Raw genomic sequence first — 26,759 nt, 5'->3', positions numbered from 1 at the left:
CTTTGCTTTGATTCCATCAGCCATTAGAAAATCAGCCAGCCAGGGTGCCAGAGTGGCTAATGACCAGTAACAGTGAATCAAGTCAGCAATGTGCAGGAAAAAAAAAAAAAAAAACAACAAAAACCCAAACAAACAAAACCCAACCCAACCCAACCAAAAAAACATAAAGACCTATACATTAGATTTGCAGTAATAGTAATTCCTGTTTTCTTTGGATCAGTCCCGATTCTGCTATTGGTATTGGTATTTGGGGATGGAGTGGGTAACACAAACAGGTGTGGAGCAGAGAAAAACACTGTGGAGCAAAGCTGCACCATGGATGTATTACAGCTCCCAGCAATGAGGTAGAAAGCAAACAGTCTGAGGAAAAAGCCATGTCTAAACACAGTTTTACCTGGAATGATTTAAGAAGACATCACCCTGCCCGTTTCTGACCTAGGCAGGAGGCTACCTCCCTTCAGATGCCATAGTTATTAACTGAGTCCTCCTAGTTTTCAGGTTTCCTTAAAATGCCGTTCTGTAGTTGTTGAGCTGAACTAGTCCTTCCAGCCACTGCAGAGGTGCTATTTGGAAAGGCTGTACCTTGTACTGGGGAAGAAATAGGAACCTGAGGGTTCCCACTGCCGTAAGGTGAATCATTAAATCAGTAATTTCTGATTAGCACATGGATACAAGTCAGATTGTGCCACTTGTCCTCAGGAGAAACAGGCCAGGTCCATTTTATCTATCTGTCAACCTAACGGTAGCCTCTGAATCTCTGCGTCACAAACTTTTCAACTACGGTATTATAAACAGGCAACTTAAATGTAAGATGAGATGTAACAGGTAAAGTCTGACCAACTCAGAAATGCACAGAATGCACTTTGCACACCAGAAACCTAACCAAGTTTTTTTCATAACTGGGAAGATTACACACAGCGTTTCCAGGAAGGGCATGACCTGAAAAACATTTTTTAAAAGGCAGGTAAAGGGCATCCTGAAAGGCAAGGACAAACAGCCTGCACTTTTTGCAGTCTCACGCACCTTCTTACACAACACAGAGGTGGGAGAACAAAACAGCCCACCAGGCTTTGTGACAAGGAACCCGGCAGTGTTCGAAGGATGTTTCCTGCAGCGGTCAAACTACTTGCTTTTCTGGTCTTTGTACAGTGGATGGGTCTGATAATGACCTCCATCCCAAGGGAATTTGGGACTGAACCAGCCACTCCCACCCGAACCCCAAAAGTGCTTTGTTCATCCTTTGAGCCCATCTCTTCTGGAGAGAAGAGCCTGGGTGGCTTGTAAGGGGCTGCGAGCAGCACTGCCTGCCCCAGGGGTCCCTGTTTGGGGGTTCATGGGGTGGCTGAGGATCTGGCACCAAGCAGCCCCGCAGCACCGGCACTGCCCAGGAGGATGCTGCCCCAAACTCTCAGCAGCTCCCTGCCCCGCCTGCAGCCGCCCCAGCTCCCGCTGCCCAGCCGGAGAGGGCATGCCTGATGCCAGAATCAGCCCTGCTTCCAAACAGCAGTCTTGGGCCTCGATAAAAAGATTTGTAAGTTGCTTCTGCAACTCAGTGGGCAAGGGTGAAATGCACAGTTTTGTTCACAGAGCTCCTAAATTCAGTCCCTCCCCCTGATTAGCCAACTCGCTCACTAGTTACCTGCATAAGCCACGAGACACTGCTGCGTCACAGAGCCAACGTCTTACTGAAGTGAAGTTGTGGAAAATCAGGAGTTTCAATGCCACTATTTTTATCCTAATAGCATTTCAGTGACATCATGTATGGTGATTAAGGCTTTGAAATGTGTACATCCTGGTTCAGCTCCACCAGATGAGCTGTGTCACTCTGGCCTTTGACTATTCATAGACATCTCCTTTAATGTGGGTTTTGTGGGCTTTGATTTTTTTTTTTCACCAGGGCTCTTGCTTTTTCGTCAGAGGAGATCAATTTTAAAGCATCCATCTCACAAGAACAATTTGAGGCACAGGTAGAAAACAGCTGAATTAGTTCTGCATAAGTACAGGGAATGGCCACTACCCTTTTTAAACCTGAATCTCATTTCTGTCGATTGTACTGCAATTAGTCACTGTCTCCATGGCTTTCAAAGATTTCTTTTTTCCCTTTTAGAAGCAACCAGACTCATTTTCCCAAAGACTATGCCAGCCTTCACTGGCACATACTTCTAAATTCTGTTTGAATCAAGCCAATTTAACTGACTTCATTTCAGATGAAGCCTGCAGCCTCTCAGTCTGAGCCCTCAGACCACTTATTAAAATAATTCATAATAGTGGGGAACAAAATAGACCGTACAGCAAGGGTTACGGAGAGGCAAGAGCTCTCCTGAGTCTACGGGATTGGCTGGGAACTCACTTTCCATTTTCTGATCTTTATACAATGCCCTGCAATACTGAGATAATTGCTTTAATAAGGCAGGTAATAAACACTATTAAGTAAATGAAAGCTGAGAGGCTGGTGTTGAAACATCCAATCTAATGCTTTTGCATGCACAAAGCCAACTACTGTAAGAGCCACGGGTTCACCTGCCTGACAAAACTGAAGCTCATTATGGGACAGCTGGTTTGGCTGTCCTGGGATTCCACCGGCAGAGGAGAGGGACACGAGGCTGTGAGACCGCTTCATGCCAGGTTTCTGAACCACGTGAAATGCAGCCGGCAAGGAGGTTTTTGCGGTGCCATCCAGGCCACGGGCAAATTGGTTCCCTCATTTGGTCTGCAAAGCATATGGATTTGGAGATGCTTCGGGTGTTGTTTAGGTCAGGAGAGCATCGAGAGGTTCCCTGAGGAATGAATCACTGGACCACCACCTTTTTTCAATTTCTCCTTCAAGAACAAGAAAAGGTTTGCAGGAGAAGGGATGTATTTGTAGCCCCGGGTCTGCACCCACGGAGGCAGAGCTCAGACGGAGGGTGGTTGTGTGCCAAGGCTTCCTGGTCCCTCGTCTGTGGTGACAGACACCCCGGGGTGACCAGCACGCTGCAGCTGGGGCAGAGCTGGCCGCAGCGGTGGGGGGAACTGTGGGAGAAGTGTTAGGCTGTCTCCAGCCAGCCCTCTATAAACTGTTACGATGTCACGCAGCATCTAAGAAAGCTAAATACCTGGTTGTAAAAATGACTTCTGCGAGTGGCTGTCTACCACCGACCATCCCAAAGACCATCAGAAGGGCCAGGGCAGAAGCAGGACTCGGGGAGGGAGCGGAGACGTTAGAGCCACAAAATCCAGAGAGTTACGGGGACCCTGGGCTGCGCAGTGTGAGGCAATCTCACAGCTTGCACCAGGCACTGGCACAAAGAGGGGTCAAAGCCATGTTTGTCCTTCCTCAGTGGTGCTTGGGCCTTCAACCCTGCACCTCTGGATGCAGAGACCAAGCGAGCCCATGGCTGGAGGGAGACCTCCATCCTTTCCTTCATGCCTCAAAATCTGCTGCGTGGCCACTACATCCAGGCCAAAAGGGCAAAAGCAGCCTTCCTGGATACCTCCATGGAAAGCCAAAGGCATTTTTAATTACTTTTTTAGGCATGCCAGGCACTCCTGTAGCCTGTCTACACATAGCTCAGGGGATAATACAGCCCATGAAAGAGCTCCCAGGAGACTGGCACCCTCACTACTGATCCTGCAGAGAGCCATGCAAAGAAAGGACTCTTGTCTGGTGAGTGAGACGTTGCAGACACAGTTTGACTCATCAGCTGTATCTGTGGACAGGCTGGTGGCAGCGCTTGGTGGCTGAGCTATACAACCTTGGCAGGAACAGAAGTAAGTGGCTGTGAGTTCGTGTTCCTAAGACAGGGAACATCTCCCTGTAAGCATCTCCCCCAGGAAAGCACATATAGCGATGTGGGTCAAAAAGCCTGGCAGCTAACAGACCTGCAATTGCGTGGATTGGCCAACCTTGACAAGGTTAAGAGCAAGCCAACACTCGCTCTCAAATCAGGAACCCAGTGAGAAGCTGTTACCAAGAGAGATGGGCTCTGCGAGAGGGTCTGAAATAGCACAGTGACTCCCAGTAAGCTAGAAACATATATATATATATATGTTTGCAATGACTTGTCTTATTACATATTTTTGATGTAGCACGTTCTTCTGCGTAAACAGTACTTAATGTTATGAAAGCTTATGCTCTATGGGAACAGGACAACAGATACTGAACTAAAATGAGCCATCTTCAAAGAATTGCTGTGAAACACAGGCATCCCCAGCTGAAGTCCCATCTTTAGAGGATGGGGAAGGGGGTTTCCTAAAAAGAGAACAGGGATGGCTCCAAGATTCAGTCCTACATGGGAAAGCAAACCCGCTGGGAGACCAGGTAAGACTCTGTAGTGCATCCAGCTCAGAGCTCATACCTGCAGTGCTCAGGTCCCCTCTGCAAACAATGTGGCAGGTATCTGCAAGGCTGAGCCTAATCCTGCTCCCAAGATTCTCCGTATTCATTCATACACCATTCATTTGTTGAAGAAAAGTTTCAGTTTGATATCTGTACATGGTTCTCAGATGTACAGCTATGAAAACTACTATACACAAGTGGAGTGAATCAAAACTATTAGAGCTCTAGACTTTTCTCCTAAAATCCCTGTTTGTTCCAGCTGTTTTCATTGGACCTTAGACTCTTCTCCACATGCTCTCAACCCTTCTTTCCGATCTGAGGCTCTGTACTCTACTTGCATTTACCAGCTCACTGTTATCTGTCATTATTCAGTTAAAAGTTGGAAACTATTAAGCTTGTGACCTTATACTCATGTTGCAATCTAGTGACATGAGCTGGGATCTGTATGATAACATGCATAAAACAGAATAAAATTCTTGAGCTTAGTTATGTCAAAAATCAATGGTCTAATACAGTGTGCATTACTGAGCTTCTCGCAGCTTTGCATCCTCATGTGTACATTATCCTGAGGAAGAGAGGTGCTTTTATCCAGATTTCGCTACTGTGGAATGGGGTTTCAAAACCCTGGGGCAGCATCAGAGATGCCTTTGGGATCTAGACCTGGCCTCACACGAGATCACCCGCAGCAGAGTAGAAAACTGAAGTATGGTTTCTCAAATCTTCTGCTAATACACCAGCTGCTGAAACAACCCTGTTCCCCACCCGTCTGAGGCTTTGTGCTAGCTATAAAAAATGAATTAGAATAAAATTAGTTTAAAAGCAGCAGAAAAGCAGAGCTTCCAATATCAGAACTACAGATTTGGCTTCCTGTGTTTCTTCTTTCAAGGGGAACTAAGTTCCATTGCAAGTTGCTAGTGTTGGGGGCTGCGGGGCTGCCAGTGACACAGGTAGGACTGAGCTTTGCATGCCTGGACATCACGTAACACGAAGCTGAGTGGTGATGAGTGCCAGGCCCTGCAGTGCTGCCTCCATCCTGCTCCCTGGGACTGGAGGCAGCAGCAACTCTCCCTTCCAGCACCACTGCAGCTTGACAGGCTGTTTCCATTGCTCCAGCTGGTTGCAGTCATTTGTAAACATCCTTTTTGTGGAAGTTGATGCCATACAACTTCACATGAAGCCTTTGTATGTTCTCCAAGACAGAAACTGCTATTGCATCAAACCTGCGCAGAGCTTAGTGTAATGAGAGCCAAATCCATTAAGTTTTTAATATGCTACCACAGTTTAAATCAGTAATAATGAATCATTACACCCTTGTGACCCTCTCCTTACAGTCATTATTCTTAGTCTAAAAGAGAAAAATACAAATTATCTGCAAATTTTCCCAATGATTTGTGACACCTGCCTCTTTGGCCAGACCTACACCATGAACTTTCATGCCAATTCTGAGCCTGTCCAGTTTAGACCTGCTTATAAAATCTGACTACCAGAGAATAACTTCAGATCAGGCAACCTCAGTTTCTTAATTTCTGAGTCGTTCTGTAGTATATGTGATTTATAAAATCTGTAATTCATACCTTACCCCACCAGTAAGATTGTGGAATGGGGATGTGGTCAAGGCGGGCCCCACGAATCCCAGCTCTGCTGTAAGCCTCAGATGTCAAATCAGGGAAATTTCTGTTCAGGTCCAAGTTCTGAGCTGTCTGTCGTCCAATGACCCATCCATTGTAACCAGCTCCCTAATTAGTAACATAGAAGCCAAACTCAGAATTACTCCTTGTCTCAAAATAACACTTTGTGCAAATTGTTTAAAATGCCATTTTAATCAAGGGGAACTTTTAAAAGAAGTGAACTGAAGATGTCTGTCCTGTTAAAAAAACACGCATTAATCATTTTTTATCCCCATGAACACTAACGCACTAACTAGCATGCAGGAAGCATTTCACTCACCAGTGATGTGACTCATGAGAGGAACACAGCAGCTTCTTACTCAGCACAGAGCAGCATGCACAGTGGGTTAGAGGGGGAGAAAAAGAGAATACAGCTGATGCTGCGAGACAGGATCAGGGAGAATGCAATAACCCCAGACTCATAAACCAGACAGAGCTCAGCACATAAGCAAACACAGAAGAAGAAAGGCCTTATTTTCATGCTAATGGTGCTAGTGATAAAAGTGAGATGAAAAGAAGAAGGTCAGGTAACATAAAATAGAAGATTTGCTTTCACAGGTCTCCTTCAGACACCAGCTGATCTCTGAAAATTGCCATCCATTATGAAAGCATGACAGTACAGAAAATATTCACATTTTATTATAACTGCTCTTTTAAAAGAGGAAGACCATCTAGTCCACAGTATTAAACTACATTTACTTATAAAATAATTTAACAGTCATTACAGTGAGTCAGTGGGCATTTGTTCTCGAACTGATAGCAGAGATGGCTAAATGTGTGAAAAAGTAACAGTCATGCCCACGTCATTGCATGCAGGCAGCAAAAATGACAAACATGGCTCTGATTTCCTCTTAGCTCTGTTCACATCATCTTTGGAAAGCAACCTACCACCAAACCAGCCTGGGACTCTGGGCTGCTGATTATTAACATTCCCTCCCTCCCAGTTTGTCCCTTCCCATGGGGAATTTTAGAAACATGAAGCCCTGAACATTTCCTTATAAAAAGTCTTTTACCTCTTCTGCAGCCAGTTCATAGCCATCAGGGTTGAGTGAAGGTAGGAGATGAATTCTGGTGTTATTAATCAAGGTCTGGATGCGAGGGTTCCCGAGCAGATACTCCGAACACAGATACTGTGCCAGGTATATTAGCAGTTCTTTCCCCACAACTTCATTTCCATGCATATTGCCAATGTACTTAAATTCTGGCTTGACTGTGGAATATGAAGTAATGAGAGGCTTTCATTTGATTATACCTGGATGGCTTCCAAAAGCAGAGTAACCCAAATAGCTTACTGATGAGTCAGAAAGTTTTATTTACACTAATTTGATGCATATGTTCCTGTAAATAGCACACCAGTTCCAGGTGAATTTCCCTCCATTACAAGTCAGTTCAGTGACAATTTGAATAGTGTGAAATCAAGTAAGTCCATACTTAAGTAAGAGGCAATTGTTGCTCTGAGCTTTTGCTGGACCCATCATTAATTGTGAACAAAGAATGCTGCAAATAAAAATGTCAAGCCATGGCTGGCAAGGAACAAAATACACCCCTGGCACTCTCACTTACCTTGGGCGGCTTCAATGCCTTATATTGTCACAGATCCTAGAAACGACCTGCAGATGTGTAATATATTACCCCTCTATTTGGAACAGAAATTAGGTCGTGCATAAAAAGTGGCTTTTAGGCTAAATAGCCTTGGAATAAGACTATTAGAAACATATAACTTCACAATTACCTGCAGTTATTCTCTGTTTCCATCCTTCTTCAGAGACTAATGGAAAGTAGAAAATAGATGCACGTTGGAGACACCCTTTCCCATCTATCCTTTCATCTTTGTCTTTGATCCTGGCCAGCCTCGAGCACCAGACACTGGAGGAGAGGGCTGGCACAGAGCTATTATGCCAGCTTGCTCAGGCTGGCAAAATCTCCAACTCTAGAGCTATTTCCACCCTCTTTTATGCTGTCCTGAGCAGCATGAAGCAACAGATTTAGAAGGAAATGCTAGATAACATGTTAAACTACCATCTTTTATCATGCTGTATCACAGTTTTAATTGAAAAGCCTAATTCATAGGCTTTGTGTTTTCCTGGCAAATGGAATATCAGCTTGAAAAGACACCTGCAATTTCTTTTCTTTAGACAAGAGAGGAAGGGTGATAGGCCAGGAAATAGTATTGTAGACCTTTGCTCTGTTAAAGATGTCTACTGGGATCCTGACCAAGTTTAAAGGCACCTCAAAACACCTCTATACCATGCAAGGCAGCGTGCCCAGGAGTAAACAAAGCTAACACCAGTCTTCACCGTCTTCTCCGACTCCCCCGCAGCATAGCACACAGAGGACACAGTAGCTTGACCTGAGGTGATAATCTCAATAAAGTATTAAGTCAGGTGTAGTTCAGCTGTGCTACACCACTGAGGCTGCTTTGATGCTGGAGCTGGTCTGATCAGAAGCAACCTGAGACTCTTGGTATGCAGCAATGGCCATACCAGTCCACTGGATTCAGCCAGGTACTATATTTGAGTGGGGAGCTGGTAGCTGGAAAATAATACGTAATACTCCCCAAGAAAATGATCTACATTTTGAAGAATTTAGAACATTTAAAAATCTGGCCCTTGCTGTCTCAGTGATGAATCTACAAAATAGAGATCAGCACTGTACCCCTTTGCAGAAAAGTTGTGAGGACTCATATCCTAAAGGTGTTCAGGTGCTCTGATAACATAAATTCCTGGTATCACTCACCTGTTACGCTGACCGCTATTGCACTGACCTGAATCTCTGGTCAGGAGGATTGTTTTCTGTGTTGCATTGCCCTTTTTTAATGTCAATGTCCTTCTGTATCTGAGGCCTTCTCACAAGTTGCATGTATTTTAGGATGTGAAGGACTATGTTTAGACCAGGGACAGGCATTACTTGTAGGAAGTGTGTAGGGTTTGATGGTACAGCGATAAATAAAAGGAGACTGAGGAAGTGGGAGGTGATGGAGAAGGCAGGTCAGTAACAGAAAGCTATCCCAACTTCTTTGTACGCTGGGCACAAATAAATAATAGCCATACCACTGCAACCGAGTACTCTGTCATACATATAGGAACAAGGAATGTCAACCATGGTCATAAATGGAGGTCAATAAAGTTAGGAAATTGCAACCAGACTGCAACTGCTACAGTGAATCATCAGCTATCACTGTAATTCAGGAAAACATAGGAGGAGAAATGTACTTGAATCAATATTATTTACAGTTTAAGTGATATCCCATGAAAAGGACCTGTTTTCACTCAGACAATCTGGACTCCCCTCAAGCAACCTGATCAACACTGATATAACTCACGCAGTTCATGGTGTCCAGGCTTGGTTGAAAACTCAATCACAAGAAGATCCTTCCCTTCAAAACTGCGACCTATGCTGTAAGTTGTTGCAATATGGGAGCACTTAGAAGCAGTCTTCTTCAATGTGCTCACCATTTGGGAATATGAATGGTGTTTGAACTGAATAAAAGTTCCTGGCAAGTCTGAAGGCAAATCTTCTTCAACATCTACTTCTCCTGTGAAGAAAAATTGTAACACAGTGTTTAAAATCATGGTGCTCAGAGGATTGCATTAATGCCTGCACTTTTCTGCGAAATACCTTTTTCAGTAGTAGAATTATAGAAAATACAGCCCTAATCAAAACCTTAAATCTATGTAGTACATGCTACACTGTTAATTGTGGCATATTTTGTTTGCAATATAATGCATATGCACACAGACAAATATTTTGTGCAACGACAAGTTATAATTTGTCCTTTGGCATGCTTAGCACATTTTAGTCACAAAATGTACAGATTTTTCCCTTTGAATGTGGTGAATCAAACTCATTTTTTATGAGATTCATCTGTCTTCATCTATCTGGATCTTCTTCATCCAAACAAAAATTTGTGACAATCATTAATGAGATTATTTTAATGAGCTGTTAAGCTTGTCAAGTAGTCAAGCATTTATGAGTGCATTAAAGTTTCAGGTTTTAAATAAAATATTTCAAATATACGGACAGCTATCATACAGGACAGGGCTTATCTAAATGCACATTGGCAGTCTCAACATCTAGTTCTGAGCTGCTTGTCTTGATGCTCTTTGTATATGAGGGAGAGAAACAGATGTTTCTCGAGCACAGTTTAATTAAGTGTTTAAAATAGGTGGAACAAAATGAATCACACCTCACAGGTGTCTATAAAGACGACGAGCTGAGATGACAAGCAGTGAGGTTTTGTGCCATAGACGTGTCAAGCTGAGTGAGATGAGACCCTTCCCACCTAGACGAGTAAGATGTGTCAGCAGAGTTTCCTTCCTTACCTCGCAGCTTTGCCAGCGGGTCAAAACATCCCTCTTCTTCCCCAGCGAAAAAGCGGTCACAGTCTAAGAAGTAGGGCCAAGCCATGTCTATTGCATCAAAGGCAGGGAGGCAATTTTTTTTCAGGTTTTCACAGACATGCCTGCAGGGCTTTATAACTTTGTCTTTTTCGCACTGTGGGGCCAGCACGGAGCAGCCCAGGAGCCTCAGGTCCGGATTGCATTCTCCCTGGAGCAAGTTATGCAGCACGCTGATGAGGATGTACTCGGAGCTGTACTCGATCACTTCTCGAGACTTCTGATCCAGAAAATTAGGATACATCATTTGAGTATAGGCAACATCAGTACAAGAACTTAAGGCAATGTCCACGCATTTTGCTATGAAAAGATGAACATACGAAAAATAACTTGCTTCAGTGACACTGAATAGTTTAGAGACAACATAAAAAATAACGCATTCAATGAACTTATTTTTTTGTTCACGGATAGACTGGAGACAGTTTGCAATACTCTCGAATGAATTTGATGTTTAAAACCACTTATAGAAAAATGATGGAAAGTATGCTTGGTCTGGAGATTGATTGCAAGCAGTTTGATGCAAGCAGATGTCATTCAGAATTCAAATGCTATCTGACAAATTGATGGGGCATCAGGGGCTATCTGATTGATAAGCACTGTTCCTAAAAGAAGATTCATTTTGTTAATTCAATACCTGAACAGCAATGAAAGGACAAATCCCTGGCCAGAAAACACTGGAGTACCAGCTCACATGGGAGGTCATTTAACAAACAGCTTGGAAACCACCAAAATTAATAAAGCCTGATTTCCAAAGGAAAGGCTGTCTCATACTCAATTAAATCTTCTCTGATTTAAATTAAGAATATAGTTGGAGCGTATAAAACACCAGAGAATACATAAGAGAGAACCGCCCCCTGTTGAGGTGTGAATTTGCTGGTGTCTAACATGGGAAAAACTCAGATTCCTGAATAAAGTGTATTTGTGATATCACTTTCTCCCCTGTCCTTGCATTTTGGTATGGATTCATGGAGGAGGTATGAGATCATACAGATATTTTTTTCTTTAGTGGGGGAGGTATCAGTAAGATATCACTCTTCTTTGCTTGGCCCCACAAAATTTGTAAGACTTTAATATCTCTGAAACTGCAACCCCTCTGTGAAGTTTGATTGAAATTGCCCAAAGAGATCAAAAGTTATTCAGGGACTTAACTCACAGGCAAGCAGGCCCATAAATGTGCTTACATGTATATGCTTATAAACATTTTAAGAAATCAGGTTAAGAGGTCTTAGGAAGGATAAATGGCGGTAATACCTTCAACCCACTCAGAGATGAAAAGACAGTAATAGAGAGATGTCTCTTCATAAAATTACTGGATATTATAGTAATAGGCCTATGTTTGAGCTACCTTCTCTTGCTAATGTCTCTGGCTGATAACAAATACTATTGTCACAGCAGCAAAATCCTCCCTTGTGTGAAAGAGGTCATCACTCTAGGAACAAGACCTACTCTAGCACCAACATTAGAAAATCTTTCAGGAAATAATGAAGAAATACTTAAAGTTTCGAGATTCTCCACGGACAGCAACCAAAGTCACGCCATACCTTTCTGTACAGTTTGGCATTGACCTGCAAATAAAGAGGGGAAAAAAAAAGCATTATGGGGCAGGTATCCATAGTACCTCCCTCATGTTAGGATTTGTCCAATCTGGTAGCCCCACAGAGGCTGCTGCAGCTCTATGTCCTGGGGTCCAGCCATACCAGGGACAAGCACGTATTCCCACCAGGCACACGTTACATATATACACATAGAGAAAACACAGTACAGGCAAGCACAGCACCAAAAGCTTCATCCTGTTCCCCCTTCTGGCTAATCAGGATAAAAGACCATTGATGGAGAAGAAATACAGATGGATCCCTCCAGTAGCTCAGCTTAGACACTCTGGAAGCCCAGCAGCTAGGCTCAGTTTACCCAGTAGCTGGCCCCTGGATCCACTGATCTCCCGGTTGCCTCATGTGCTGACGCACATGCTGGTCTCCCTGGTAGCTGGCCCAGACCTAAGGTCTCACTGGTAGCCAAGTGCCAGACACTGTGCTCTTCCCAATAGCTGGCTTGGACCTCCTGGTTCCTCCAGTAGCCAACTCCGAGACCTTCTGGTTTCTTCAGTATCCAGCCCAGGATCACAGCCGCTCAAATACCTAGCCCCCCAATCTTTCGTCCTGCCCACTGCTAGTCCCGCTTGGTGTTTGCTAGCCATCGCACACACTGACATACGCACACAAGGCACGCGCGCTCAGGTCCCTCCAGCTGCTGCAGCCCAGGCAAACAAGCCCCTCTGACCCGTGGTCTCACACCAGTCACTGGCACGTGGAGCACCATACAACCCCATCCACAAACAAACAAAAAAAAGAGACCCTTACCCAGGCAAAGAGTTGGAAATGGAGTTTAATAAGAAGACAGGACAGACTGCAGGGGTCAGGTGGAGTCATGGCCAGACAAGCACACTGACCAGCCAGTCTTTGATCCACTTTAAAAAGGAGGACGTGACGATATATCTGAAGTGCAGTTGTGTAAGAAATCAGGCCTGTGTTTGAAAAAGACGTTGAGCTGCCTAGCACTGACAGCTTGATGATATTTCTAGGCATGCTTAAAAACTGTAAGTTAGGTGCCTAGGAAATTTCACTAGTGAAAATGTAGGTCTTTAGTAATCTGGTTTAGTCTAAAAGCCCATGTGAGTCCTTCCGTACATACCAAGATGCCTTATGGATCTTCCCCTAACAAATCTATTGGTCCCACATAATGCTGCGCAAACCTTTCTTGTAAAGCAATTAAGCCTTTGGTGGATATGAGGGGATGTATTTCTTCCCCATCCTACTTCATTCTAACTCTAGCACCAGCATTTTATAATCCTTTTAATAACATCTTAAAACTAATTATTTCCCTCCCCAACTACTCTCATGGGAAAGCTTTTCCAAAAGCTCACTCCTCTAATGGCTAGAAATTGCCTTTTAATTTCCTGCCTAAAAGTATTCGTGGCCAGTTTATATCCATGTGTTGTTGTGCCAGCATTGTCCTTTAGCTTAAATAGCTCTCTGCGCTCCCTGGTGCATGCCTTCATCAGATGTTTGCAGAGAGCAATTAGATCCCCTTAGATTTCTATTTACTAGGTCAGATAAAAGAAGGTCTCTTGATTTTGAAGGAATGTGGTTTGATGACCCGGGAGAGGCCTCTTTTGCTCCTGTAACCAATGTTTCTCTATTGCCCTTCTCCAATATTGGCAACTAAAGAAAAATATTGCTGCCAGGGTATCAGAGCTGTTTTCACTAGCGTCTCATAGGAGCTAAGCCATGATGTGCAAGCTTTTTAAACACCAACAGGTCCGCTTTCCTTGTGATGTATTGGGGATCTAGCTATGTTGCTATTTCTTCTAACTCTCACTGGGGGGACAAGCATCTAGCTTCTTGCTCAGTGAATTGCGCGTTTGTCCTTGTAAGACCAAAATCATTATGTTTTCTTTTTTTCCTACTAAGGAATGTTTAAACTTCTACTCCCTGCATATTTGTTTAAATGTAATCATCTGCATATGTGTTGCTAATGAGTTGATCATTCTTTAGCCAAAACAAAATCATTATAATGAGAACAAAATTAACCCTGGAATTTTATCTTGGAGGGAGACATTTAATTGGAAATGAGTCTGGTTCTACATTATGAATTGTCATTGATCCACATTACCTCATAAAATAAATGAGGGATCAGAACTAGCAGAAACAGCCCATCTCCAACACCAGCAAGTTCTGGTAAGCAGCAAGCTGGAAAAAATTATATCCATGCAAACTCCTTTCCTGGCTTGGTTCATTATGCTAATAGCAATAAACAATACCTGGTTCATCAACAGTGCCTTCCGTTATAGGACTTCAGTGTTTCCCTTAGTTAGGCACAACCCCCTCGGTGAGTTAGTTATTAAGGTCAAGGCATTTCTAAAAGAGCTTCATTGCAGCCAGACACTGCGTGTAGTTTTACATGTGGGGATAATCAAGGAATAGCATTTTGTACAGTGCTAGCTGGGAGAGAGAAAGGAGTGCTCTCTTGTTAGTAAGAGCTCCAGCAATAAACCCTGCTGATAAAACTGGATGTCACTACCTCCCTGAGTCTGGGTAGTCTTATATCCTAACGCCATCACACCCACAACAACTTGTGAGGCCTTGGACACAAGTCTGGAGCCAGCCAAATGGTCCATACAGAGGGGAACACTTGGTGTGGAGGGGACTGGCCTGAGTTCAGCCACATTCCAACGAGCAGAGTGACACTATCTCTGGTTATCACCAGCCTCATCAGCAATGAATCCCCTTCATTACCTTGAAGGCTGGCAAAGAGACATCTGATGCTTTTTTTTTCTCCTCAGCAGAAAATGACTGTATTATAGCTATTATTTTAAACTAGAGGGTCATATGTGCTGAGCGCAGTTCTTCCTGGGTTCATTTGGGGAGTATGAGTGGTCTTCCTACAACTGCTCACGTTTCCTCAAAAGTAAGAGGCATTTCCCCTCTGCCGGCTCTGTGACCAAACTGCAAATGTCCTTTTTGTTTGTCTCTCCGACGTGCACTGATCAAATAATGAAACTGAGGCACACACAATCTCCCAGACCACTATTACTGTGCAGGAGTGCTAGAGCCATCAGTCAGTTTGATACGTGGCACAAACTTGTTCTCAATGGTGTCTCAGCATTTTGCTTATTCAGCTGGAACAAAAAGGCACTCCGGCAACACACTGGAACAAGCAGAGGAAACCAAAGGGAAAACGCAGCAGGCAGGGGCTGGGCATGGTGCTGTAGCTTCCCCCTGCCCTGGCTCTCCGAGCAGCAGCGGTCTTGCTGCATTTAGCAGATGCCTCTTTCTGCCCAGCTGGCCAGAAGGAGAGGTGTTGGAAAGCTGATGGAAGAGACATGCAAAAATTTGTGCGAAGTCATTTGCTGGGTTCACAAGAGGACTGAATCGTTTTGTGAGCAGGAGTAGATGTTGGCACAGGAGAGGTAAGGACAGCTCTGGTTTCAGACTGTCTGCTACCTGGCTTCTACACTTTGTTATTTTTACCGTACTTATAGGCAGACACAATCTATAAAGTAACGTGGCTATTACTCATTAACAAAGATGCTGACTGAAGAGGATAGATTTATTTTTCAGATGAGGAACCCAAATCCATATGAACCTTTCCTATGGCAACTGAAGTTGTTCATCTCAGTATGTGATAAGCAGGGGTGATTCTTCAACACAGGATAAAGCTTTTCCACTACTTTTGGCCCAGGATGTCTCTCACAAACTCAGAACTACCAAGACTCACTCACTGATGAGCAGCAAACCTGACTCCTTCCTCCTGGGTCCTAAACCTAGGACCTAAGGCTCACATTTTTGCAGCATACCGTGCTGTTTTCTCTCTGTCTCACTCTGCCAGAGACATCTATGCAGCTTCTGACGTCTCGGAGGCCAGCTCTACCCAAACTGTAACACCTCTTCCCACCACAGCCCCGTGCAAGCTGCTATATGATCCATACATCGGCCGCAGCTCTGTCTTGTAAACACCCAGGAGTGAAGCAGCTTGAGCTTTCAGGTTATCAGGAGTTAATACACATAAAAGCAAGAGAGGTCTGGTTTATACCAGACCTTGCTTTATAGCGAATTTTAAATGTGTATGTGTGCTGATGTGGTGTTTGGACTTTTCCTGTGTTTCCTAATGCCAATGCTTGCATATGTTTTGGAGGGTGCGGCTCTGCAAGGGCCAAAGATAATTCTCCAGTATGTGTACTTATATAAATAAGTGTGGATGCACGTAGCTGGGCCAGAGCTTGCCTGTCTGGAGAGCAGGCGGCAGGAAACTCTCCGCAGCCAGCTCCCGAGCTGCAGCTGCACGCTCTGCTCCCGGAGCCCTGCACCCGCAGGTCAGGGTCTCTGCACACAGAAATGGCCAGCAAGTCCCCATCCCCACCCGTCAATACCTAGTTTCGTCAAAGCTCAGGCAATGCCAGAAGAGTTCAGCCACTCCCTTTCTCTTTTTTGTAAGAGGAGTGACAAGCAGTGATATACAGAGAGTTTCTCAGGTCTCTCCAGATAAACTTGGCAGGCTTCAGTTGCTGCTGCTTCTGTGCTTGAAAGAGCCTAAACCTCTTCCATTTTTTTGAGCAGAGGCTTTGCTGGGCTCAGAGGAAGACAGTGCCGCCTCCTCTCATAGTCTCATCCGTGGACAGGTTGGTACAGAGAGACCTTTTTCTTCCTGACCCAGAACAGCCTTTTCAATTTTTTATGTTTATTTTTGTACTCCAGCTATTCCACCAGAGCTACAAAAGTCCTTTCAGTAGCACAGCTTCTATTTAAGATTATGGATAAAATAACTTATTGAAGAGAAAAGCCATTTCAAGCTTTCTGAACCCTCTCTATAATATACGCTTCTGGTTTTAATTTGCAAAGGCAAGCTTGAAAATCTACAATGCAGCACATACATATTTTACTGCCAAGCTTACATTTTTTCCCCTTGATGATTCAGCACTGAAAGAAGCAAGCTGCTGTGATTAACCCTAACCCAGACAATAGAGCTCAACAGCTACTTCCAGTGCCACGGCTTGGCTGCTTGCCTTTTCAAGAGCAAAGCCAACAGGAGACTTGTGTGCTTGAGGATATGGAATAAGCACAAGGGCCAGTCTTAAATTCAAAATATCTAAATCATTCAGTGAGGCTTACACAACTGCATCGTTATGACTGACAGATCGAACAAGATTAGATAGTTTATCTTGCACAGACCAGCGCACCCCCTACTAGCTTTCTGGGTTTCTTACAATACTGTTTTAAACTGGAAGACATATGTATTCATTTTAGTCTGTTTATAGTCAAAACCTCTGCTTTTCCAAACAAAGCATTTCAGTTTCTGATCATATCAGTATTACTCTCCTTGCGGTTCTACACGGTTCATCGAGTCAGTCTTTACAACGATCGACTGCCTTGTAACACTGAAGAGAAAAAACTTGATATCAGCGGTGATACACAAACACTGCTGGGCTGTACCATTTTGCAAAACATTCCAACAGCACCTGCAAACGGCAAAGCACCGCCTGCCTCTGGAGGCAGCTCCCGGCTACAGCACCAGAGGACAAGAGCAGGACAAGATCCATTCTGGAACACTGTAATGGGTCAGAATCACCAGGAGGAGGGTGCAGGAGAAGTGCAGAAGTAAGGGGACGAGTGGTAGAGGAATGAGGCAGCTGAGTAGCTGGACTAGGGCGAAAATGGTCAAGCAGAAAGCCCAGGAGGGAAGGCAGCTGCATACCTAAGGCATACATGCAGGGGCAGAGGTGGAGAAGATCCCCAGCCACAGAGAAGGAATTCCAGGAAAACCAGAAGAGAGAGGAGTGATTGCAAAAAGCAGCCCATGTGGTTAATTCCTTTTTCTGGATACATCAAAGCTTTTGTGAGCAGAGGACTGAATTCCTGTTACTAATCTTCCACTCCAGCAATTGCGGTAACTGCCCTAGGGGAGCGATGTGTTTGCAAATGGGCAAAAGCAGTATGCAGGAGCCTGACCTGCAAGCAGTGAGACGAGCCCTATTGTAGCCCTGCTCCCTCACGTGAAGAAGCCTGAAAGCACCTGAAAGAGATTAATGCCTAATCTGCCTTCACTTTGCAGAGTGAGATCCCAGCAGGAAGACGGAAGCCAGAGTTTGGTATTAATCACTCTTCCTTCTAACCCACCCGCTGCCTGGCATTCGGTTAAACACCCATTTTTATTGAATTCCTGAAGATGTTCCCACAGCAATGACGCTGCAGTCAGCTCTTCCAGAACTGTTTCTCTCACAGGACTGGTCTGGGGCCTGCGAGAAGATGCCGAAGTTTTCCCGTGGGTGACGGGAGTTCACGCAACCTGCAGACCGCAGGTCACAATCTGTGCAGAGCCACACCAAGACCTGCCACTTGGTAACGGCTCAAAGCCAGCCTCAGTGCTGGCCAGTAATTCCCCCTTGTTTCTAATTGTCCAGATGCAGCTCAAACAAGGTTGCAGTTGTAGGAGCCTAAAAGAACGGACAAAGAGTATTTCTGTCTGCCTGTCTTTCCCCACCGCCTGTCTTGGTGCGTCTAATGTCAGGATTCCTGGGGTCGCCCCAGCTGTGCCTCTGGCCAGTGAGTGCTGCTCCAGGGAGTCCTCCCAGCTGAAAATCCTGAACAGAAGCATAATTCCCAACCCAAAAAACACTAAATGCCCTTTTTTTTGGACTCAGCTGAGATCTTCTCCAAGTTGTGAGGGCAAAATTATTGATTGGGAAAACAAAATGCAACAAAGGCGATGACAACAAAATGGCCCAGCAATGGCCAAATTGGCTGAAGACTTCCTGGGCTGCACGTGTGGCTGGACTGCTACTGAACATGCATTCGCAGTGCAACACGACGATCTAGTGACATATAGAGACCATCTCTCAGTATCTGGCCAGTGAAGGAAGGAGAAATCAGCTCAGATCTGGGGGATGCTGGTGTTAAAACAACAGCTGGAGAGAAAAGATGGAATAGGTCACAAAATCTCTACCGCTGTCATCTAAAGGATCAAATTTTTGTCAGGCTGACTGGAGAAGGGTGAAAACACTTATTAGGCTGGTAATCTGGAGGTGTGATGCCTCCATAGCTTTACTTTGTGACCACATACTCTCTATAGATCAGTTCCCACTGTCTAAGGATGCAGTACTCTGCAAGTACTTTGGCCAACAGCTTACCACCAAGTCAGAAGCTTACCTTTGAGTAAGTTCAACTCTGTTGAATGCCATGGGACAGAAGATCATGTCTGAAAAATTGGGGTTTGAATCTTTGGTGCTACAACCCTTCCAAAACATTTGCCAAAACGTCATTCCATCCTCTTTAAACACAGTCTATGCAGCCCCCTAGCATAACTCTGTCTTTTCATTAGGTTAGATGTATGAGAACTACTGTAATTAACATCACATCTGGTTCTTCCACAGGTAGTTAAATTTTAGCCAAATGTGGTATTTTTATGTTACAAAAGATTGACAGTTAATTCAACCGCCTTGACTTAAATCTGTGCCTGATTCTCATATTGTCTCCTAGATAAGGGCGTCCTCTTATAACCCTGTAAAACTGAAATAGTGCCAGTTAAATCAATGGAGTTACAACAGGATAAACAAAGGAGTTGAAATTTCAGTTTTATTTCTGCAATGGGCAGAGCAACCCTAAGTCCTTAAACTCCATTGATCTGTCACAGCTGTGTCCAGTTGGGAGGGTCACTCTGTCCAAATGAATTTCAGCAGTCATAAAAGCTCTGGATCATAAAAGCCCAGCAAAGAGACCAGGACATAACCCACCAGCCTCAAACACCATGTTCACAACACGATAGGTGACTTCTGCATGGTACCTCTGTGCTCAGCCCCCCCTCAAATGATGGCACCTGTGACATTTACCCAACATTTGGTCCAGCCTTGAGGAGGGGGTGGCTCTCACACGTCCTGGGCAGCCCAAAGGGGTCCACGGTAGCTATCAGCCAGCCAGCACCCCCAAACAACCACTGGTTGACTGTGTGGAGGGAAAGACAATGTCTAGAAATGTTAAAAGGATTCAACCTTCAGTGTTACTGCGTCTTGCTAAAAGCCTAGCTGCGCCTTAGGGCAGTGGGGGGGTTTGTTCAAGTTTTGACTTCTATGTATTTACACGCCCACACTTTAAAAATGTCTGAATAACCATTCTGAAGAAAACTTTGCCTTCAGATTAAAATCATGCATAAACTATTTCAGTAGTAAAAGGGTACACCTGCCTGTTGTATTTTCAATATAAACTGACTTTCCCCACATAAATAGCTGTTTCTGATCCCATTTCCCATGTTAAATGTAGCTGAAGATCAGTGTTGCTAAATTAATGACTGTGCAGAAATACTAGAGTCAGCGGCGGGAATCCAGAGCAGCTCACATGACTTGGTGATGACAACCGGGTTTACGAGAGCTGGAATTTCTGGTCTCGTGAGTGTGCATGATGTAGATGCTAGTTCTGCATTTTTTTGTTTTGACAAGTCTTGGACACATCCATCTTGGGTGCAGCAAGCAACGTTCCCGCAGCATGGGCTTTCCCATATGTGGCGGCACAGCACTATGGCCACGCTCCATGTCTGCGCCCGCCCGTGCCAGCCGCAGCAGGATGGGGGACCCAGCTGGCACCCCTGGCCCTGGGGCAGAGGGGCAGAGCCCACCGCCGGGTCAGCCAGTGCAGTCACACGCATGAAAGCAGCAGTAGCTGGAGAAGCTCTGCCTGTGTGTGCACACAGGCATGGGTTTCACCAGGAAACAAGCATTAGAAACGTCCACAGCTGGTGAACTAATATATTCAGGTCCCACGAAGCTGGGGCCGACGTGAAGCTCATGGAAGGATATGGCTTTTCCCTTTTTCCCTTTCACCTAGCAAAAACCATGGCACACTATGGAGATGAGAGCGGCAGAGAAGAAGAGGGGAAAGGTATAGCGTCTATATGCGAAGCCACTTTTTTCTGTCGGTCTGACCTTCCAGAAGACAATCGGCCTTAATGCCACAGCTTAGAGAGGAGCCAGTGCCACAAAATCCGTGCCGGGCTCCAGAAGTGACACAGTACCTGTCCCCTGCCTGCCACCCTGGTGGGTTTTCCCTCCCCAGCTCTCTTCCTTGTACCTCCCCAGCGCTTAAACTCGGAGACCCTCAGGATGTCTGGCTCAGGATGAGGGGACCCACCAAGGTGCTTGGGAGAGGAGGATGCCCACGGGTGAGAAGCGTGCCAGCCACGGCTAACCCGGGAGCAGCGCTCCAGCTGCTCTCCCCACCCCCACCCCCCCCAGAGCTTCAGACCAAAGGGCTCCTGGCCCCAGCGGGGCCACCCCACAGGCTCTGCCACCACGGACCCCAAACGCCTTTCCAACGCTCGGACGGGGAGCGAGGCGGGGGGAGCAAAGCTCTCGGGCATCCCTTCGGCGTCTAAACCCAGCCCAGCCCCGGTATCTCCCCAGCAGCGTCTGTACAAGCCGCGGAGCCCACACGGTGGCACCACAGACGGCGGCCGGTGCCCGCTGCCCGCTGCCCGGTGCCCGGAGCGGAACGGCCCCGCCGGCAGCGGGACCCTCGCCGGTAAGGCCGGGGGGGGGGTTCGCCCAGCCGCTGGAGCAGTGCCTCTGGCCCAGAAGTCCCCGGTAAAGCGTGTTCTGAACAGTGAGCGATGGGGGAAGGTTTTGCCGCTGGGTTTTTACAGCCCTGGGAGCGTCTCGGGGTAGATAGAGCTGGCCCCGGTTGCGAGGACAGGCACCTGCTTTTGGCGTTTCAAGGCAGGTGACTTCGTCCCGCTTCTACTTTGGTTGTAGTTTTGTCGTCAGTGATGGGCAAGCGCTGCATTTCACTAAGTACCGCTGGAATACGTCAGTCAGCAAGAGAGACCCCTGCAACTCGGATGAAACAGGAACCTGTGCCATTAGCTCCCTCCACCGAAGACCGGCCACCGTTCAGGGGACACATGCTAAGCTGTACTTTTCTCACCCAAACGGGAGGCTGAAACGCCAATAAAACTCACCAGGGTCTGGAAGCGCTGCCTCGCAATGGGGCAATGGAGCATCTTATCGCTGGGGGAGACAGTGGCTTACTAGCTCCCCAGGGATACAGGACACAGCTGGGGAGAAGGGATCTGCCCTCTCTCAATGCCCTGGTTCCCAGCTGCTGCTCAAAAAGCTCCCCACACAGTGTGCAATGCCTGTGCCGCATTGTGGGGCTGGATGACAGCAATCATTTCCTTATTTTTCTAAACAGAAGAGCACAAAGTATTTTGTAAGGATCTTGATGTTGTAAACCACGTTTCATCTTGGTTTCTTATTAAAAAAAGCAAAATGAGTCACAGCGGAGCAAATATCACCAAGAAGGCCAGGCAGCCTGCAGAAAACCAGCTCCAGCCTTGCTGGGAGCCAGACAGTGGCACTGGTTCCCGCTGCCATTCTCTCCTGTACAAGCAGCTGCAGGCTGGTCTCCCGCAGGGCACCACGGGTCCGGCCACTGATACACACCGAGATCTGCACAAGGGATCCCAAACCAGGGGGGAACTCTTACTGCTACAGCTGAAGACATAACCGACTGCCCTGGATGTTGAGAGGGGATCCCTGCAAGGTCTGCTGGTGAACACGTGCAGCACTGCGGTCCCCTTTCTTTTCATGTGGCCTGACATGACCCTCTTCCCCCTTTAGAAAAGAAAGACCCTTGAGAAATATGGCAGGTCTCTCAATATCCAAGCTGCTACTTTATTCCCTGGTCCAACATCCCTCCAGTGTGAAGGGTGCCCCTTCCTCCCATTGCACACCGACATGTGGTGATGCTGACAGCTCACTTTCCCTACCATTAGCCATCCCTCTAGGGCCATATTCAGCAGTCATGTCCCACCACATGCAAGGTGTATTTCCATTGCCTGCCTTTCCTCAAACCCTCCCGTAAAGACAGCATAGTTGCCAACACACACAAAACATTCTGCTACAGCAGAGTTACCCCTTGATGATCCATGCGTTTGTGGTTGCTGGGATTAATACCCCATGGCAAAACTTTGATCGGCTAGAACTGGAGCAGAATCATACCTCACAGAGAAAGGGCATGCTGCAAACCACACAGCCTCTTCCTGTAATTGACTGTAAATAGTCTACAACACTTCTCTTTGTGCAGCTTTATCCAAAAATAAAATCCCTTTAGGCTGCGGTAGACCTCACTTTGATGTTCGTGGGAACAGCACTCTCAAATTATATGCAGTACACAGCACATGGATTGCATTGTGTAGCCGTTCAATGCCAGTGACAGTCTATGGCTTATATTTAAGCACTGAAATATAGCTGAATTTCCTTGGGTAACATTAAGGTCAGCTGCAGGTTAACTTATCCCTTCTTGTGTTCCCACAAAATAAATATTTTTCTGAAGAATTTTGAGTTTGAACCCCCTGAAAGTAGTTTCCTGGAATAGACGTTGTCACTATACTGGAATTCACTTCTCCACTGTCCCCACATAAATGAAATTTGAATTAAGCCTGCTTGATTAAAAACACCACCTATTTTTAAAAGATACTGTTAATATTTTTTATTAGTTGACTGGTTACTGGGCCAAAAGCTTTCAATTCATTTAGCAGCATGTTCCTATCTAACCTTTATTCTAATGGGTAAATGCTTTTCCAGCCAATCAACTCATACAAATTCCATATTGCTTATAGCAAGCTAAAACACACCCTACAGCTGTCAGATCCTAATAAATCTTCTCATGCTTTGGACTTGAAATAAGTGACCTAAAGCTAAATGTAAGAAGAAGATTTTTTTTCTTAAGTAGAAAAGCATACAGAAGGTCAAAAGTTCATCTTCTTGCAATCTAGCTACCACATTCCTAGAAGGCAAGGCCAGAGATGGGGCAAATCCTCTGCGTTCCCCACAACAGCGAGGGGGATCCTACTGACTGGGAACTCCGTGAATTGACAGAAAGACACAACTACACACGGCCTTAAAAGACAGTGACGGGGAAACATTACGTTCCCTTGCATCACACACTTGTTTTTCTGTTGCAGAGCTACACCACCTCCTGCCTTCCCATCCACACTTCCCAAGCACAACCCCAGTTTCATCACTGGCAGTCTGCAGATTTCCAAAGAGCTGAGCTGATCCCCTCATCTCTAGGGGACAGGGACAGCTCCTGCCTCCCTCGCCTCGAAGCTGGAGCCCCTTACTCTGCTCATCTCCAGGAGAAGGAAAGAGAGAAGAAGGGGGACTTTTGGGGTGGTTAGCCTTACCTAGGGTCTCCTGGCCGGTTTCACAGCGGGGTGCCGGCTCGGTGGCCTTAAGCAGCCCACCGAGGAGAAGCAGGAGCCGCAGGACCATGGTGGAGCCCCTTGCGCCGGCAGCACAGCGATGTGGCACTCGCTGCCCGATGGAGCTGCTCCTCACTCGGAGCCTCGGCGCGACTCTGGCTCTCCAAGCTACAGAGGAAATCAGTGCACTGCAAGGGCATGCCCACGTCTCAGTATGTGCAGTCCAGGCGTCAGATTTCAGCTAGCATTTGAGCTTGGAAAGCAAAAGGCTTTGAGACAAGAGAGGGAGGAGGAATAAGCTCCCCCTCCCCTCTGCCTCCTGACCGTCTCCCTCTTGCAGCCTGGTTTACAATTTCGTAAACACTTGGAGTGGAAGGGGGTCCCTGCAGGGATGCGCCCGCCTGCTCCTCAGCCACGGGTCCGACGCCTTTGGTCTTCGGACAGTTTTCCTAAGGGACAGGGGAGCTTCGTTAAAGCGTGTCTCGCTGAAGCTGAGAGCGACTGCCTGGAGAGAGCAGGGGGGAAAGAGAGAGAGAAAAGCAAACAACCGAAAGCAACGTTCCTCCCAAAGAATGGTATTTCATAACCCACTTAACTGGAAGTTTAAAACACAACGTGACAGAGAAGGGACTCTAAGTTGCATCACCTCCAGCACAGTGAAAATGAGAACCCACAAAATAGCCACCAGGATCCCCCTCTGCATGCTCCTCCTGGGCATTTTACATAAGATCCAGCTTACAGAAGCAAACTTGGAGGGATACCAGCCTTTTCTGTCTATCCTTAAAAAAAATAACTTCAAAAAATGTAGATAAGATCCCAGAATAGCAATTCAGGCTTTAACTGGATGGGAAATCTATATTAAGTTTATCTTAAATTGGGGGCTTTTTAAACTTTATTTTTTTTTGTGGTGGTGGTGTTTCTTTGGTTTTGGTTTGGTTTTTTTTGTTTGTTTAGGGTTTTTTTGGTTGGTTTTTTTTTCCCCCCCAGAGAAATATGCATTGTATGTTTTTATACCTGTGCAGCAGGTATGGTGGAGAAGTTTGCCTTAGGTAGGATGTGAACGCCTCATTTCTTATCTACACATCAAAAAATATCCTGTATCACAGGAAAAGGAACTTTTCTTCAAAATCTAGACCAAGAGAGAGCAAAGCATCCTATCTTTCCAGGCAGTGCATGTTCCTTTGAGGACAGATACCTGCTTACACATGAGAGCAGAGAATCTGTCCTTGCAGTTGGAGCACACTGGCTCCTGCTGATCACTATCAGAAAGATGAGTAGGGAGTTATGGTGCTAGATGATAATGTAATCAAATACACCCCCTATTGGGGGTCAGGAGCTGACAGGGCAGGAGAAAGCTGTATGCCTCTCAAAAAGCAATTGATGTCTCATCATGTATGGAAGATGGATTGGGAAGCTCAGGGGTAACATCCATCCTCGGCCGCTAGGCTCTGCAAGGCAGGGTGGCTTTTCTTGCCTCCGGGAATTCCTACTAGATCCAGAGACTACAGAGTCTGCCCTGGAAGTAAACAGCACCAAAGCCCATCAGGGTTCAAAGAACAAACTTCTAAGGACAAGAATATTATTTAGCTGCCTTTTTCTGCCGTGATCACACAGCAGCACGTCTGGACTCTCAAAAAAACCCGATAGTACCAACACAGCTCGGAAAGTGTGGTCTCCAAAGGCAGGAGTACTTCACCTTCTGCCCAGCTTCCCAGCAGCCCGCGGTCGGCTGCTCTGAATACCAGTCTGCCACATTCGGACCTGATGTGCTCAGGTACAGCTGAGGGTAGGGCTGAGGCAAGGCTTGCTGTGTACCTGGGCTGTGCATTTTGCATTAAAGGGAAAGAATGAGGCTGCCCAGATCTAACCTAAGTGAGGTGGCTAAATTCCTTACAGCAGAAAAGGCTGCAGAGATTATACCTACAAACAGAAGCTGACCCCCAGTCCTTGGAAATGCTGATGTCTTTATTGTAATTTTCTGCAGTCCTTAAGAGTATGGAGTGACATCTCTCCCATACATCCCAATGTTTTTTGAGGTGAGCTCTGCTGCAGAACTACTCTTTCCATAGCTGTAATCCTGTCAGCTTTCCTCTTTTTTGTCTTTTTCTTGTTGGCATTTTTTTTGTTTCTGCCTGTGATTTGTCACTTGATTTCCCATCCTTCAGCCTAGATACTACATTCTCATGAGTGTTTCCTCCCATCTACCACGCTTCAGGCCACCAGTCCTGGTTTAGATGCCACAAACTTTAGGACCATATTTTAAAATACCAGCAAATGTAAGTTCACTTTACTAGCATCCCCCAAAACATTTTGCAAACCAATGACACCTGCTTTCACCTACTGTGGTACTCCACATTCATACTGTGCTCCATACTTTATCTCAAATACTAATGAGACAACATCCCATCACACTGGGAATACTGACTTGGTGTCATTTGGGAATGTCCATTCGTTATTTCCCCGAATTAAATGATTGTGGGACACATTACATCATTTCCTGTTCTCAAGATTATTGTATCCATCTAATATTATTTGTAGCTTGTCTATGCATTGATTTCCACCCCCCCCCCCCCCCCCCGCAGTTCACCCAGCCTTTGGACCATTACACCATATTCATCAGAAGCAAATGGAGAC

The 26,759-nt window shown here is 45.8% G+C and overlaps 1 protein-coding gene across 2 annotated transcripts in view; it reads right to left on the bottom strand.

Moving 5' to 3' along the window:
• Nucleotides 1-24,360, bottom strand: part of CPZ (carboxypeptidase Z) — a 35,981-nt gene extending 11,621 nt beyond the window's left edge. Inside the window, exons 1-6 of one of the 2 annotated variants that reach the window (XM_049791032.1) lie at nt 24,108-24,360; nt 11,924-11,947; nt 10,308-10,682; nt 9,308-9,520; nt 6,999-7,195; nt 5,893-6,054 (exon numbers count right to left, since the gene is read on the bottom strand). In XM_049791032.1, coding sequence (XP_049646989.1) covers nt 5,893-6,054; nt 6,999-7,195; nt 9,308-9,520; nt 10,308-10,682; nt 11,924-11,947; nt 24,108-24,195 — 1,059 coding nt within the window. In that variant the 5' untranslated portion in view covers nt 24,196-24,360. Of the gene's footprint in view, nt 1-5,892; nt 6,055-6,998; nt 7,196-9,307; nt 9,521-10,307; nt 10,683-11,875; nt 11,948-24,107 lie in introns of both variants that reach the window. The other variant, XM_049791024.1, reaches the window with a different exon arrangement.
• Between the last annotated feature and the right edge of the window lie 2,399 nt (nt 24,361-26,759).

Source organism: Accipiter gentilis, chromosome 3 (genome assembly GCF_929443795.1).
Source record: "Accipiter gentilis chromosome 3, bAccGen1.1, whole genome shotgun sequence".
In the NCBI taxonomy this organism is placed as follows: domain Eukaryota; kingdom Metazoa; phylum Chordata; class Aves; order Accipitriformes; family Accipitridae; genus Astur; species Astur gentilis.
Note: the sequence above shows the minus strand (reverse complement) of the source record. Positions and strands in the feature narration are given on the sequence as shown.